At 46.0% G+C, this 17,541-nt stretch overlaps 1 protein-coding gene across 1 annotated transcript in view; it reads left to right on the top strand.

Moving 5' to 3' along the window:
• Positions 1 to 11,794, top strand: part of KCNK5 (potassium two pore domain channel subfamily K member 5) — a 68,167-nt gene extending 56,373 nt beyond the window's left edge. Inside the window, exons 2-5 of the mRNA XM_044002088.1 lie at positions 3,365 to 3,476; positions 4,159 to 4,325; positions 4,950 to 5,118; positions 7,388 to 11,794. Coding sequence (XP_043858023.1) covers positions 3,365 to 3,476; positions 4,159 to 4,325; positions 4,950 to 5,118; positions 7,388 to 8,268 — 1,329 coding nt within the window. The 3' untranslated portion in view covers positions 8,269 to 11,794. The remainder of the gene's footprint in view (positions 1 to 3,364; positions 3,477 to 4,158; positions 4,326 to 4,949; positions 5,119 to 7,387) is intronic.
• Positions 11,795 to 17,541: the final 5,747 nt, after the last annotated feature.

The following is a 17,541-nucleotide window of genomic DNA, read 5'->3' as shown; positions in this document are numbered from 1 at the left end:
TCCCTCCTCCTCCCTTCTTCCTCTCCAACCTTGCCCTTTCCTTTGTTAAACTTCCTGATTGATGTTTCAGCCAGTCTCTGGAGGCTGGAGACTTTGCCTGGGCCACTTTACTTGAGAATAGGATAAAGGGAGAGGAGGGGGCTTATATTTTGGGCCCCTGGGATTGGAGTCAAGAGGAGACTTTGGTTGGTCCCTTCCTATTTGGTGCTGGGTCCCTGGCTCAGCATTCCCTTCCTATAGGCAACTGGGTGGTGCAATGGATAGAGCACCATGCCTGGAGTCAGGATGTTCAAATATGGCTTCTTTCATCATTTTTTTAAGTGTGGCAATTGGGGTTAAGTGACTTGCCTAGGGTCACACAGCTAGTAAGTGTTAAGTGTCTGAGGCCGGATTTGAACTCAGGTACTCCTGACTCCAGGGCTGGTGCTCTAGCCACTGCGCCACCTAGCTGCCCCCTTTCATCATTTTTTCAGTCATATCCTACTCTCCAAAACCCCATTTGGGGTTTACTTGGCAGAGTTCCTGGAATGATTTGCCATTTCGTTCTCCAGCTCATTTTACAGATGAGGAAATTGAGGAAAGCAGGGTTAAGTGACTTATCCAGGGTCACACGGCTAGTATCTGAGGCCAGATTTGAACTCAGGGAGATGACTCTTTCAGACTCCAGGCACAGTACTCTATGCACTATGGCATCACCTAGCTGCCCCCAAATACAGCCTCCGACAAGTACTGATTGTATGACCCTAGACAAGTCACTTAAGCTGTCTGCCTCAATTTGGGGAATGTGGGGAGAGAGAAAAAGAGAATGAGAATTGGAGGTCTATTTCTGACTTTCTGGCTGGAGGCTGGAAGTAATAGCATTGTTACTAGGATCAAAATGAGATAATAATTGTAAGGCATTTAGCAAAGTGCTCAGCACATAGTAAGTGTGAGCTATTGTTTTGAAAGAAAAAAGAGAGTTGGACTGATCATCTCTAAGGTACTTTCAAACTCTAAATCCTGGGACAGCTAGGTGGTGCAGTGGATAAAGCACCAGCCCTGGATTCAGGAAGGACCTGCGTTCAAATCTGGCCTCAGGCACTTGACACTTACTTGGCTGTGTGACCCTGGGCACACTTAACCCTCATTGCCCTGTTAAAAAAAAAAACAAAAACAAATAAGACTCATAAAACTCTAAATCCTATGATTCCCCTAAGCCTTTCCTTCTCCTGCCCCAGAAGGGAGGATCTCCAAAGCAGCCCTGATCTTATCGGGACCCACTTCTGAACCTCCCTGAAAGGCAAATACCAAGTTCTCCCTCCTAGACCCTTGCCCCAGTGATTAATAATGTGACAGTTACCTGCAACACAGAGTGCCTTCAGGTCTACAAAGCCCCTCCACACAATTTTGTGAGGGAATTGGTACAAGGACCAAGATCTCCCCAATTTATAGGTAAGGAAATTGAAGCCTAGGAACATTTAACTGGTCTATCCATAGTTATTTGAAGTGTCAGAGCCAGGGTTTCATCTTAGATTTAGAACAGGAAGGGGCAAGGACCTTAGAAGCTATTTCTCCCAATCCCCTTATTTTTCAGATGAGGAAACTGAGGGCTATATGGTTTGTCCAAGGTCACCCTGGTAGTAAACTTCAGGATGGGATTTGAAGGCCCTTATCTATCACCTGACAGACACCTGGACTATTGCAGTAGCCTGCTCATTGATCTCCCTACCATGTCTCTCCCCTATCCTGCACCTAGCTACTAAAGTGATCTTCCCAAGGTGCAGGGCTGACCGTGTCACTTCTCCTCCCAGTAGTAAACCCCATGGGTTCCATATCACCAAATATAAAATCATCTGTTGGCCTTCAAAGCCCTTTATAACCTCATCCCTTCCTACCTTTTCTAGTCTTATACTGTACTTCCCCATCCCCAACAATATTCTGTGATCCAACGGTTCTGGTCTCCTTGCTATTCCTCCAAGTATTTTCCCGGCTGTCCCCTATACCTGAAATTCTCTCCTTCCTTCTCTCCACCTTATAGCTTCCCTAGTGTCCTTCAAATCCAGCTAAAATCCTATCTTCTACAGGAATCCATTCCTTTTCCTTCTCAATTCTAGTGCCTTCCTCTCTACTGATTATCTCCAATTTATCCTGCCTATATCTTGTTTGTAGATCATTGTTTACAGGTGGTTTCCCCCATTAGACTGTGAGAATAGGGGCTGTCTTTTGCCGCCTTTTGTATTCCTAGTACTTAGCATAGTGACCAGCACACAGTAGGCACTTTAAAAATGTTCTGTTGTGAGGGCAGCTAGATGGCGCAGTAGATAAAGCACTGGCCCTGGATTCAGGAGGACCTGAGTTCAAATCCAGCCTCAGATACTTGACAGTTACTAGCTGTGTGACCCTGGACAAGTCACTTAACCCTCATTGCCTTGCCAAAAAAAATGTTCTGTTGTTGTCCTTCATTTAGTCATTTCAATCACATCCGGTTCTTCTGTAGCCCAGTTTGGGGTTTCCTTGGCAGAGATCCTGGAGTGGTTGGCCATTTCCTTCTCCAGCTCATTTTACAGCTGAGGAAATTGAAGCAAACAAGGTGAAGTGACTTGCCCAGAGTCACACAACTAGGAAGCCTCTGAGGCCTGATTAGACCCAGGTACCAGTGATCTCCCAACGGTGCCACCTAGCTGCACACACTTAATAAATGGTGCTTTATAAATGCTTACCTTGTCTGCACATCATAGTTTACAGGTTGTTTCCCCCATTAGCCTATGAGCTCTTTGAGAACAGGGACTGTCTTTTGCCTCCTTTTGTATCCCTACTCCTTAGCACGGGTGCTGACATACAGTAGGCGCTTAATAAATGGCGCTTTATAAATACTTATTTTGTCAATATATGATTGTTTCCATGTTGTCTCCCTCCCCCCTCCCATTACACTGTGAGTTCCTTGAGAACAGAGACTATCTTTTTTTCCTTTCTCTGACACATAGTAGGTGCTTGACTGACCAGAGGCAGAACCTACTTCCACTTTGTCCTCTGAATCATGCTGCCTCCTGACTTGACAAATGCTCATTTACCATATGGGAAATCCCACTTGTGTCATGGAAATCTCATTGGCTTAGCACCTAGAAGTAAATGGGAGTGGAGATTGTCCCTGAGTGATGATGGTAATCATAATAGTAAATAATAAAACCGCCTAGTGGGATAATTTCCAGCCCCTGCCCCCAGCTAAGCTCGATGGCCTTGGAGGGGAATGACGAGGCTCTTCAAGCCAAAGAATGCAATCTTGCTCCCTGTAAGGCTCTCTGTCTGAGCCTGACCTCCCCTCATCTCCCTCCCTTTGGGTCTGAATTCTCACTAACCTGTTCCCTGCTCTCACCTTTCTCCACAGGTAGTATCAGATGCTGCCGGTCAGGGCGTGGCTATCACAGGGAACCAAACCTTCAATAACTGGAACTGGCCAAATGCAGTCATCTTTGCTGCTACAGTCATCACCACCATTGGTATGTCATTCTGTCTGTGCTGACGTGGGCCTCCCCGATCTTCCTGTTTATTGGGGATTCTCCAGACGTAGCCATTCCCCTCTATCCTGTCCCCTGAGCTCAGTCCTTAGCTTCCAGGAAGGACTAGGCAAGGTCTGGCTGCTCTTGACCACCAGACAAAGAGATTAGTCACAGTTTGTCCTTTTGATGCCCTCCTGTGGACTTTTAAGAAAAGAGCTTTTTCCCAGAGTATCTGACACAATTCGCAAATAATCGCTGAGCCTGGAACTGGGCACTTACTTGGGAGGCAGAGCCAAGGATACTGTCCCCACCCTCCCTGAGGTTCTCCTTCAGAGAGTGGTGATAAATCAGCCGTGGGTAATTAATCAAAATAAATAATTAGCAGCAGGTGTTGAGATTAAATCTTAGCCAGAGGTTCTGATAGACAGAGGTGGACAAGAGCTGTGTAAATCCCTGAAGGCTTGGGTGTGCCTAGAGCTATTGGGGAGGGGGGGGTTAGGGGTGGGAAGGGTACATATATCACTCATCTCAGGACTGGAACTGATCAGGTCTTGGAGTCTTCTCAAATCAGATCATGTATTCCTATCACATTCCCCTTTCTCTCACCTTCCCCCACTGAATTGTTTTATAGAAAGGGATTTCTTCTCTGCTTGACTCCTCCCTCTTGTCTCTCCTTCCAAAGGTTATGGAAATGTGGCCCCCAAGACCCCTGCTGGGCGCCTCTTCTGCATTTTCTATGGCCTCTTTGGGGTTCCCCTCTGTTTGACCTGGATCAATGCCCTGGGAAAGTTCTTCGGGGGACGTGCTAAGAGATTGGGGCAGTTCCTCACCAAGAGGGGCGTGAGCCTGGTATGTATCCTCCTGCCAGGGACTCTCCCTGCACATCTGATGAGCCTGGTCTCTTTGCTGGGGTGTGACTAGGGGAACTAGGCAGGGAGAGTACCCCCTTTGCCATTTCCGTGCTTGGGCCTACCTCCCCATTTCTAGGGCAGTGGGAAGAGATGGACAGTTATGGCATCATAGAAGCTGGAAAGTGAAATCCCTTCATTTAACAAATGACAGAACTAAGACCCAAGATAATAAAATTCCTTTCCCTTGGAGACCTGGGATTCAAACCTGGATCTTCTGACTCTAGAGTTAGAACTCTGTGGTTCATGTTGTGAGTAGCTGATATGTGAAAGACCCAGAGATCAGTTCTGAAGGAAGGAATGGTTAAAGAAGGCCACCTCTCCATTTTATGTATCAAGACTGAGAAGAGCAATGATAGCCTATGGTTGAATGTCCAGTGAACAGAGAAGTAGAGATTCCCCTTCCCCACTCCCTTCCCTTCCTCGGGCTTCCTCACGTGAGATTTCATTCCTTGACAGTGACCCCCTCAGGACCAGGCTGGGGAGCTCCCTTCCAAGCATCCTGGAATCTGTCTCGTTGACTCTGTGGGTCTTGAATAGACTGACGCCTTCATTCTCTTTCCAGAGGAAAGCTCAGATAACGTGCACAGCCATCTTCATCATTTGGGGGGTCCTGGTGCACCTGGTGATCCCACCCTTTGTGTTCATGGTAACTGAGGACTGGGACTACATTGAAGGACTCTACTATTCTTTCATTACCATCTCCACCATTGGCTTTGGAGACTATGTGGCTGGTGAGTAGACCCTCTTTTCCTTCTCTCTTCTTCTTTCCTCTCTTACATTCTTCCTTTTGCCCCAGCCTTCTCCTTCCCTTCTCTCTTTCTTGCTTCTTTCCCTTCTTTCTCCACTTCTCTTCTTCTCCCTTTCCTCTCTTTCCCTTCCTTTATCTCTCAAGCAGAATTCCAGGCCTGGCACACTGTGCCACCTAGCTGTCCAGAAATTAAGGGTACCAGGGACCTTTCTAAAGGGTAGACACTCACTATGGTCTATTCATGTTGTAAAAAAGGAAGCTTGGGCAAATGCCCTGGTATGCACCTCCTCCTCTTCCTGGATCAGTATCCAGACAGGTGATAAGGCTCTGGGCTGTTGTCTCAACAGGAAATCTCTGTAGTGCCTGCCACCCCCCCCCCCATAATGTACTTGACCCTTGTCCTGCACAAGACACGTTTTTAATCATCTGTTTATTACTTGTTTTTCTGAATTGAGTCTCCATTTGTCGCTTATCTCTTTTCTTTGTAAATGGTAGACCTCTGAGCTTCTTCTTCCAATATGGGCTCCTTTCCCCAAGGCCAGCCATTTGTAGAACACTGAAGAAGAAGATGAGGACAGCAGGAGGAATAAGGAAAAGAAAAATATCCCATAGCAATTTTCCTTGTAAAGGATAGTTTTGGGTGACCGAGGTGACAGGAATAGGCCAGCTGAGTCACAGCTTCTACAGAAACTTAAGAGTTGGAAGGTACCTCAGGAGGCCAACCCATACATGAATAGGAAATTCCCCTCTGCAGTGTCCTAAACATGAGTACTAAGAAAGGGATAGAAGAGGAAGCACAAGGTCAACCGAGTTTTTTTTAATTTCTTTTTTTGGGGGGGGGGCAATGAGGGTTAAGTGACTTGCCCAGGGTCACACAGCTATTAAGTGTAAAGTGTCTGAGGCCAGATTTGAACTCAGGTCCTCCTGAATCCAGGGCCAGTGCTTTATCCACTGTGCCACCTAGCTTTCCCCCCAGGTCAACTGAGTTTCACTGCTAAAATGGACCTCAAATTTTAAGTTAGCCCTAACTTGAATTTACTTTGCTTGACTATGTATGTTTGTATCACCAAAGCTTAGCAAAGTGCATGGCACACAGTAAGTACTAAAATGCTTGTTGACTGACTGACTATCACAAGCATTTTATTTTGGGGGGGGGGGAGGAAAGAAAGAATAAATGCTTGGGAAAATTTTCTTTTTTCATTAAAAAAAAGTTAGCCCCAATTCTCATCTTCAGGGAGCTTCATGATGGAGAACCACATTTTCTATATATGGAGATAAGTTTAAAGGATCGAACCCTATCCTGTGTATGATGATGGGCTCTCACTGGAAACAGTCTAATAGGGAAATAGGACCATTACACATTAAACACCAAAAGAATTCATATTAGCAGTCCATACATCTAGGGAGAAACTAAGGCAGCTAAAGGGGACTTAAGGCAGAGGGCCATCAAAGTCAGATAGAGGCTAATTAGGAGAGGTGGGGGTTTGGGGAGTTTCCAGTCATATCTTGAAGGAGGTGAGAAGTAAGAAGGGGAAAAGCAGGAACCTGAGCAGGTTCTGGGAGGAGAAGGTTGAAAATATTTGTGGATGGATGTGGATGTGATAAGCTGGAAAGCCTCAGGAGGAGGATAAGCAGTATGGTGAAAGGCCATCAGTCATGTTAAGAATTGATTGAAGGTGGGGGCAGCTAGATGGTGCAGCTGCCCCAGCTTGGTCCACCTTTGACTCACCCAAAGCCTAGAATGCTCAGGAATGGCTCTTGGGATGAGAAAATCATATAAGTCAAAACTGGAAGGGACACAGGGAGCCTTTACTTAATCAGCCCTGTCCTTCTCTATTGACAACTTAAGACCTGCTCAAGGTCACACAAAGAGGCCTTGACAGGTCTTCCAACCCTCTAGTCTCATATCCTCTCCATTTCACTAGCCTCCCCTTAAGTGTGAACATTTCTTTGCTTCTCGCTTATGGATGAAGTGAAGGTTTGATCTTTGGACCTAAAGGTAGCCATGATGGTACAGTGAATGGAGTGCTGAACTTGGTATCAAGGCAACCTGGATTCAGACCCAACCTTAGACCATTACTAGCTTTGTGACCCTAGGCAAGTTGCTTAAACTCTGTTTCAGCTTCATCTGTAAAAGAGTAAGGAGCTGGACTTGCTGGTCTCCAAAGTCCCTTCTAGCTCTAAGTTATAATCCAGTGATAAGGCTGATTTTTTTTTCTCTGATCTTTGGGGCTCTCTATTTCTTCTCCCAGGAGTCAACCCTGATGCCAACTACCATCCCCTCTACCGATACTTTGTCGAGCTGTGGATCTACTTGGGGCTAGCCTGGCTGTCCCTGTTTGTGAACTGGAAGGTGAGCATGTTTGTGGAAGTCCACAAAGCCATCAAGAAACGTCGGCGGAGGCGGAAGGAGTCCTTTGAAAGCTCCCTCCACTCCAAGAAAAGCCTGCAGATGGCATCCGTCGGAGGCAACACCAAGGACGTCAATATTTTCAGCTTCTTGTCCAAGAAGGAGGAGACCTACAATGACCTTATCAAGCAGATTGGGAAGAAGGGCCTGAAAACAAGTGGGGGAAGTGGAGAGAGAGTAGGGGGGCCCGATAGTGCAAGGTCTGCCCTCCCAGCCCCTCCCGTGGGGCCACTGGCAATCTATACCAAAGCCCGTGTGCCCAGCTTCGAGGAGGTGTCCCAGACACTAAGGCTGAAAGGCCATGTGTCAAGGTCTCAGGGTGGTGATATGGGGGAGGGACCCCCCAGCGACAGCACCAACACCACCTCAACGGTGTTTGTCAACCAGCTGGACCGGATCAGTGAGGAGGAGAGTGAAGCCTGGGATGCCCGAGACTCCCGCCCACTGATCTTTGAGAATGCCAACATCACCTTTGTGAATGAGGAAGGAGGCCTCTCAGATGAGGACACCTCTAAATCCTCTCTGGACGACAACTTAGCTGGGGAGGAAGAGGAGGAACAGGGAGAGGAGGAGGAGGAGGCTGGGGCAGAGATGCCGCTGAACCTGGGCGAGTTCCCATCCTCTGACGACTCCACTTTTACCAGCACAGAATCTGAACTCTCTGTGCCTTATGAACAGCTGATGAACGAATATAATAAAGTCAACAGTCCCAGAGGCACGTGAGGTCCCTCCCTCTCTGCCCCTTGCCCTATCCCAGAAATCCTGCGGCCTCTTCCTTCTTCCCCTCACCTCCCCTTCAGGGGTATCTTGTGATGGCTGAAATTCGTGAACCTTTGAATTGGGAGAGAAAAGGGGACCCTTTGTCCTCCCATCCCCTCTGGCCAGATGCCACCAACCATGCATACTCCCCTCACTGCCTACCCACTTCAGGGACTGACTATGTTTCCACATGCTCCCTTGGTGAGATGGCTCAACAGATGTAATCCTGAAGTTGGGAGAGATTCGGTTCCTGAAAGATGGTTTTTGGTTTCTGCATTGTTTTTTTTACTACACTTGTAATCTTGATGGAGTATAGACAATACTGGGGCCAGACAAGGTTTGTGGATGTTCAAACCTTTAAAAAAAGCATAAAGTTTTGGGGTGTTGGCAGGATCTCCTGTCCTGGGAGGATCTGTGAGAGAAGGCTTGATTGAGCAGGTATTGTCTGAAGTATGTTGCCCAGCAACAGGACTCAAGTCTAAAAGGCAGTGCACTAGACACAGTCTGTCCTTGTCCTCAAGACAATTTGAAGTCAATTTGAGGATTGTGAATGAACACACATGATACAGTTAATGGGACATGGTAGTGTGTAAGCAAATGGGGGAGGGGTGTGGGGGAGATAGACAAGGATGGCAGGGAAACAGACCCTCTATCTGTTACAAGCTGCTTCTTCCCAAGGTCCTCTTCACCTCCAGCCCAGTACTCTACTACAGGGGTTCTTAACTTGTTTTGTGCATCGTGGATCCCTTGGGCAGTCTGGTGAAACCTATAGACCCCTTCCCAGAACAGTCTTTTTGAATGCATAAAATAAAATATGTAGGGTTACAATGGAAGCCAATCACAATGTTGAAACAGTTATCAAATATATTAAAAGTTCATGAACCCCAGGTTAAGAACCCCCTATTTTCATGAGGCCGTCAGGGGTTTGGAGAAGATGAAGGTCGAGTGTCCAATACAGAACCCAAACTGAAACACTCCCAGTGGTAACCACACCCTTCTCCATTGGCCCAACAGCCTGTTGCCCATATACTATGAAGATAGGCCTTCCCCAAAATAGTCCTTTGTGGGGTCACTGACAATGGGTGTGAGCTAACTAGGTCTAGGGTCACCACAGTTTGCACTGTTCTAGATTACTTACCCCTTTGGGGAGAAGCAGATGGAGCAAGATAGAGGGCAGTGTGGAGTAGTGGGAGGTAGGCCTGAATCTGGAGCTTGCTTTTGCCATTTAGGTACCTAGGTGACCCTGGGCAAATTATTTCCCTTCCAGCCTCATTTACGTCCCCTGTACAATGCGATTAAGTTTGGCACAGCCTAAGAGCCCTTCCAGACCCACAATCCCAAGTGTTTTACTTGTGGCTTTGCCTTTGTCCAGTTGTCTTAGGTCCCGTCCTCTGTCTTCTTCTCCATCCCACTCCCAGACCCAAGAAGCAACAATCAAGGCAGAGACAGGCCTGTGTCTCCATTTGCATCTTGTCCCCTCCATCTCTGGCACTTAGGTCCTTCTCATGGGCTTCCTCCCCCACACCCCACACCCCACCCCTGCCAAGTGGGGGGTGGGGAAGACTGGGACCTGTTTCAGGTCCTCTTCGGGAGATCTGCTCTGGACTAGGCTGAGGCTTCTGGTAGAAGAGGACCACCTTGGATCATGTCTTTAGCTCTGTGTACCCCGAGACCTTCCCTTCCCTCCCCTCTGCTACCCCAGGGAAACAAGCCAGTGAATATTTAGTTGTGGGGCCAGGAGCCAGATGGGCTAAACAGGCTAAAACTCTTGGAGGGAGGGGGATTCCACCTCATCCATTTCCTTGGATTCATATAAAGTCTCTAGATAACAACATACACTCCATATGCCCCCTGGAACTTAACTATCCCCAACAGAATGTTACCAACTATTTTCCCTGCTTCTCCCCGCTACCCCCTGTTTCCAAGGTCCCCAATTCATTGAGCCTGACTTCCTTCAGGCATTTCCCTAGAGCAAAGACTTTGACACCCCTCCCCCCATATCATGCTGTACCTGCATTTGACGAAATGAGAAGTAGACCAATTAAAGAGGAGGGAGTCCACTCTGGCTTCTGGGCTCCCTTTCTGCCTCCCACACTGACATTGATCTTGGCCCCAATTTGGGAAGCAGTGAAGTGCATGTTAATAGGCCTGGGAGGGGTGTGCCTCCTACATTTACCTCTTGAATCCTGCTGTTTTAATTGTTTTTGTTTGTTTGTTTGTTTGTTTTAAGGGAGGATGGAGAAACCTGGCTAGAATATAAAATTGTAAACAAAACTATTCCCCCTTTTATTTTGGGATGGGGATGGGGGGGGGGGCTGGACACTATCTGTGCAATGTCTCCCTGGGATAGACCTGTTCTGCTCTCTGTGGCTGGTTTTTGTTTTTATTTTTTTTATTATTGTTATTTTTAAAAGCATTTTTTTGCAGTTTTAAATATGTATGTGTATATGTATGTGTGTACATACATACATATATACATATGTCTCTGGAGTCTGTGGTTGGCTACTGATGGCATCTTAAATCCAAATTCAAAGGTAAGGAGAGGGTTCCAGTTGCCCTGAGAACCCATGGGACAAGTCAGTGAGTCTTAAGCTATCTTGGATGGAAAGCAAAGGAGGGACCTCTCCCACCCTCCTTTCTCCATGGCTTAGCCAAGTATCATGTGTTAGGAGATTGAGTGGAACATACAGCACTTTTATACAGCCATCTCGGCCACCTTGGTTTTCTCTTCCTTCCCCTGGTTCCCTTCCAGGGCTGACTTTTAGTTTTTAACTCCAATTAAAAGTGGTTGATGGCCTCAACCACACCCATTGCTATGAAGCTGCTGATTGCTCCTAGGGGTTAGGAGAGCATCCATTGCAGGCAATGGGATGTTGAAAGAGGAGAGACCCAGTTTCCCACAGCTCCCCAGCAGATGCTAAGACCCAGAGGGTCTTCGACTTAATACACTGAGAGCGTTCCTTTTGGTCCATCTGTGGTGGGAGGCAGTGTCTTGTCGTGGAAAAGTAGGCTTGAGAATCTGAAGACCTTCATTCAAATCCTAGTCCTCAACACTTAACTCCTCCATGTGATCCTGGGCAAGTTGTGTGGTCTCTTCAGCTCAAGTTGATCTGTAAAATGGGGTTACTAAGAGTAGCGCCACCTATCTCACAGGGTTGTTGTGAGGAATGTGATTTTTGTAAACCTGAAAGTGCCATAGAAATGTGAACCATCATGGGGGTGAATGGGCCAGAAGCTCTCAGTGAAGTGGAGCCTCGAATGCCACCCCCACTCCAACCCTCACCTCCAGATGTTTGAGGGGGATGGCAAGGAGTGTCCTCATCTTTTCACATGATTGATATTGATGACATTTTCTTCATTCTATGATCCTACCTTGCCTATCACCGACTGTCCTGGAATCATACACACTGTATGTAAATATTGGCAGACTCAATGTCGAGTGTAATTTATTTTAACTTTTTTTTTTTTTGCAATAAAAAAATGAGGTGGACAGTTAAGTCTGGTGTTTGCCAAATAGGGGTCAGGTGGGAAGGTTGGGAGATAAAAGAATGTGAACCTGTAGCCAGGAACAACATGATCTCTGGAGGGAACTAAGAATTCTAGGAAACTGGGAGACCTGGGTACCAATGGTAGGCAAAATGAGGGTGTGGAATATGGGAGTGTTGCAGAATGGAGAAGTGTGGCATAATAAAAATGTGTACCTACTGTGTGCCCTTAACAAGACCTGGGTTTAGCAGGAGGGGCTCACATGACTGCTTTACTAGTATAAAGCATGCTTTCACACATGCATGAGGAGGTCCAAAATCACTTTTGGCTTAGGGAAACTAGGGAAAGCTACTTGTTTGATCGAGGTTCTAGAAAATAACCTGTAGGGTAGGACTGATCTGTCAACAACTGCTTAATGAGCACCTACTATGTGTGAGGTGCTTCAGACATCAAAAACAAAGCAAAGTTCCTACCCTCAAGGGGCTTTCCATCAGTATCTGGAGAATTAAGGAAGAGAAGGCTTCTGGCTTTCTGGAATATAGAAACTAATTAAAAAGGTGTCTTCAGAGGAAAATGGGATTGGGCAGAGTGGAAGATCAGGGAACTAGCGGGAGGATAACTTGGATAGGAAGGTGGAGCCAGATGATGAAGCACCTTAGAGTCCCAAAGAGGGGAACTGGTGATCGATCTCATTGGCCAAGGGGAGCCCTTATTTGAGTTCTTGAGCAAAGCAGCAAAGATCAAAGTGGTGTTTGGGCAAGATTCATTTGGCAACACAACAGGATGGATTAGAAAAGGAAGAGACTAGATACCCAGAGACCCAGCTAGGAGGATATGGCATTAATTCAGCAGTGAGTCACCCCTATTTTGCAGATGAGGAAACAAGCGTGGGAAGTTATGACCTGCCTATGATCGCCTATGATCTCCAGGCAGAGATGGGAATAGAACAGGGACTCCCTGCCTCCGGTGGGATTAAATTCAGTGGCATGTATCAAGCATCCACTCCGTGCCAGATACTGTATTAGGAAGAAGACAAGAAAACAAACTCTGCCCCAAGGAGCTAAAGAATAATGCCCACTCATTTGTGTTCCAGTTTAAATAGAGAGCACTTAGCCTGGGTGGTGCTGAGTTCTTGGGTAAGAGCGGGACGAGAGAGGGAAGAACACACCTGGGTTCTCTCCACCTCCCTTTGTCCTGACAGTAATTTCTTCTCTTTCTCCTCCTTTTCTTCCTCTTCCTCCTCCTCCTCTCTCCCTCCCTTTTTCTTTTCTATTTCTTCCTCACAATAAATTTTATTAATTACTTTTGTTTTACATCAAAATCATTTCTAGATATTAACCCTCCACTCTCCTCACCCAGTGGCAGCAGTGGATGGAGCAGTGGGCCAGGAGTCAGGGAGACCTGAGTTCAAATCAGGCCTCAGATACTTACAAACTGTGTGCCCCTAGGCATGTCACTTCACCCTGTTTGTTTGCCTCAGTTTCCTCACCTGTAAAATGAGCTGGAGAAGGAAGTGGCAAACCACTCCAGTATCTTTGCTAAGACAACCACAAATGGGATTACAAAGAGTTGGACAAGACTGAAAAAAATGTCTGAACAACAACTCCCCACCCAGTATGTTCATATCCTTTGAACCTGTGGCTTAGCTGTTGGATACATACCCAGCATCTGTCACCTTGAGAAATTATGAATATGAGAATTTAGAGAAACAAAGGAAGACTTGTATGACCTGAAGGAGAACTAAGTGAACAATATACACGATGTACTATGATATGGGGAGCCAGGTGGTTCAGTGGATAGAGCACTGAGCTTAGAATCAGGAAGACTCATCTTTATGTGTTCAAATCTTACCTCAGACACTTGTTAGCTATGTGCCCCTAGGCATGTCACTTCACCCTATTTGCCTCAGTTTCCTCATCTATGAAATGGGCTGGAGAAGGAAATGGCAAACCACTCCAGTATCTTTGCCAAGAAAACTCCAAAATGGGGTCACAAAAAAGTCAGATCCAAGTGAAACAACTGAACAAACAACAATCAATACCAAAATATAAATGGAAATAATTTTAAAAGGAGGGCAAAGATTCTAAAAGAGGCAGTTTCTTTTCCTTTCCCACAAAATAAGATTGGCTAGTCAAGCCATTCATTAGCAGAACAGAGGAAGGAAAGGGCACAGTCCTCCCCCTTAGGGAGCTCCCCATTTGGTTAACAGGTTTGGTTTCTACCTTCAAAGAATTTGTGTGGGAATAGACAGGGACCAGGGAGAAGTGGAGGAACCAGAGAGAGAGACAGAGTCAGAGAAACAGACAGAGTCAGAGAGAAAGATCAAGATGAAGGGAAGCAGGGAGAGACAGGTGAAGGAAGGGGGGTAGGGGAGGAAGAGGGGAAAGAAGGAGCAGGCTCAAAAAGTATGAAGTGATGAATATAACAAATTAATAGAGAGTGAGGCGCTGATTAGAGAAAGCTTCTTGAAAGACTGGGAAAGACTGACTTTTGTCAGTTCTCATTACACATTCAAACCTGTCTAGTAGGTCCAAGCTGCTGACTCCACTGGGCTGGTCACAAATCAGATGAATCATTTGCTAATGCCCCACCCCCTCACCTTCTCCCAGGAGTGTCCATCCAAAGCCAAACTTGGGAGTTTTGTAGTGTGTGTGTGTGTGTGTGTGTGTGTGTGTGTGTGTGTGTGTGTGTGTTGGTGGTGGGGTGTTAGCAAACTCACAAAAGAAGCAATCACATATTAATATCTGTGTCCAGTTTGCACTGCCAGTCATTTCATTACAAGGACTTGAGGGGGGGGGTCGTATGGAATTCTGGGAGGTCTCCTGGAAAGTGAAAGAGATAACTACAATGTATTTGTAAGATGGGATCTATAGGTAAAGCCTTTGCAGTCCATATAGGCTTCCCACTCAAGGAACTAAGGTCAGAATAGGATTATAAAAGAAAGACTCCAGAGAGGAAGGGGCCCAGCTGTTGCCCATACTTAATTCTGCCTCAAGTTTTCATTGCTCCTCTAATGAATCTCAGAACTTCTGGAGTTGAAGTCCTTCCCTCTCAGTGTCCCTATCACTAGTCCCTACCCAGCCTCTAGGATTCATAGGAACATAGATTTAAAACTAGAAAGGACTCTGTGTGTGTGTGTGTGTGTGTGTGTGTGTGTGTGTGTGTGTGTGTGGCAGTTGGGGTTAAGTGACTTGCCCAGGGTCACACAGCTAGTAAGTGTCAAGTGTTTGAGGCTGGATTTGAACTCAGGTCCTCCTGACTCCAGGGATGCTGCTCTATCCACTGTGCCACCTAGCTGTCCCTAAAAAAGACTTCTGAGTTCATCCAATCAAACCCTCCCATTTTTACAGATGGGGAAACTAAGGTACAGAGTTACCTATTAAAGGTTTCACAACTAATAAGTGTCAGCAGTGTTATTGAAACTCAGGTCTTCCTAATTCCTTCTGGGTTTAGCACTCTCTCTATCACACCAGAAGGCTGGGTCAGATAATCAGTCAACAATCTTTTGTTTAGTACCTACTATGTATCAAAAATAGCAAGACAAAGGATGAAACATTTCCTACTCTCCGAGAGATTGTTTTTTTTTTTTTTTGGTGAGGCAACTGGGGTTAAGTGACTTGCCCAGGGTCACACAGCTAGTAAGTGTCAAGTGTCTGGGGCCGGATTTGAACTCAGGTCCTCCTGAACCCAGGGCCGGTGCTCTATCCACTGCACCACCTAGCTGCCCCTGAGAGCTTATGTTTTAACAGGAGAAACAAGTACATAAGTATATACAGTGTGTCTATGTGTATGTGTGTATATACACACAGATACACGTATGTATGTATACATGCACATAAATATATATGTATGTATAATATATGTGTGCACACACATACACAAAGTTGTCTGGGAAGGAGGTCAGTATCAGCTGGGAGCAAAAGGGAAAGGTTTGGTGTAGAAAGTGAGCCATTTTGGAAGAAAGAGGACCTTTATGCTGGTGGGGTAAACATCCAGAGCTGCATTTAAGAAATAGGTCCTCAAGCAGCCCAGCAGCCCCAATAGGCCCAATCTGTTGGACCATTTAGCAATTTTTGCTATATTACCCCATGATCATTTGAATTTGGCTGGAAATCCCACGAGGCAGCTAGGAGCATGGCATGGAGTCAGGGAGCCTCATCTTCCTAACTTCAAATCTAGCCTCAGACACTTACTAGGTGGGTGATCCTGGGCAAGTCACTTCACCCCATTTGCCTCAGTTTCCTCATTTGTAAAATGAGGTAGAGAAAGAAATGGCAGACCATTCTATTATCTCTGCCAAGGAAACCCCAGTGGGGTCATAACATGTCAGACATGACTGAAACGACTGAACAACAAAAGAAAACCCACAGTAGGATAAGCATCTGTGGCAGACAGAGTTGGACTCACTAACTCCTGATGACAAGATCTGGATGATAGAAGATTAGTACTAACAGGGGGAAACTAAGCAAAATGAAGGGCCAGTTCTCTATACATCTGCTTGGAAGATGTTAAATTTTAAGACTTCTTTCATTTTTTTTTTTAATTTTAAGACTTCCCTTTGCCATTTTAACACTATTATGTTTCCACATAAAGATCTATAGTTTGAAAAATAAATTTTAGACTTCTGTATTGGGGCATCTAGGTGGCGCAGTGGATAGAGCACCAGCCCTGGAGTCAGGAGGACCTGAGTTCAAATCCATCCTCAGACACTTAACACTTATTACCTGTGTGACCCTGGGCAAGTCACTTAACCCCAATTGCCTCGCCAAAAAAAAAAGAAAAAACAAACCCTTCTGCATTGACTAAAATGAGTTGTATGCTGATTTTGTTAAGGGTTAGTAACTTATATTCCAGTGCAAAGCAAAGCCAACTTTTGGGAAACCCAGGTCTGGAAGAGAGGTAGTGACACCGAAAAACCAATGAGAGAACAAATAGGGACCAGTCAGTCAGTCAACTAGCATTTATTAAGTGCTCACTATATGCTGGGCTAAAAGCTGAGCATACAAAGAAAGGCAAAATACAATCTCTATTCCAAAGGGGCCCACAGTCTAGTGGGGGAAACAACAGTAGAGGTCACAAAGAGTTGGACACAACGGAATGACTGAACAACAACGGGGCAGGCTGAAAGGGTGGGAAGTTTGAAGGAGGAGAAAAATCACCTGTGTAGTGAGTGGGATAGTGAGTCAATTAGGGAAGTATAAAAGGATTGCTTTGCTGCAGTGAGGGCACAGTTGAGATTCTGCAAATCAATTTGGAATGGACCCAATCAGCATGGTTTTGTGAGTTTTGTCATCTTTGCTCAGCATCATGTGAGTAGGAGCAAATGCAGTAGGTAGTGGGAACAGTCCAGGATTGAAGCTCAGCAGGGTAAGCTCTTCCTTAGCATAAGGGGACAAAGGACTTTGAAAGAAGATGACAGGGGAGAATTGTACAGTACAACGGTCAAGATGGGGAAGGGAGGAGTGTAGCTGATGCCAGGGTAATGACCAGGAGGTCACAGTGAGGACAAAGAACAGGGTGTGGGGTTACAAGGCAAAGGACAAGTGGAATGACATCCAATGAAGAACTTATGGAGTTCATAAACATGGAAGTGGTGTGTTTTGGGGTAATGGCAAGATTAAGGGTATACCTAAAGTGGGGTGGAGAAATAGGCCATGAGAAATAAATAAATTAAGAAACTGCCAGGTTAGGGTGTGTCAGTATGTATGTTGAAGTCCCTTAGTATTGGAGGAGGAGTTGGGGAGGAGAGAA

Source organism: Dromiciops gliroides, chromosome 4 (genome assembly GCF_019393635.1).
Source record: "Dromiciops gliroides isolate mDroGli1 chromosome 4, mDroGli1.pri, whole genome shotgun sequence".
Taxonomy (NCBI): domain Eukaryota; kingdom Metazoa; phylum Chordata; class Mammalia; order Microbiotheria; family Microbiotheriidae; genus Dromiciops; species Dromiciops gliroides.
This window is presented reverse-complemented; position numbering and strand designations above follow the sequence as displayed.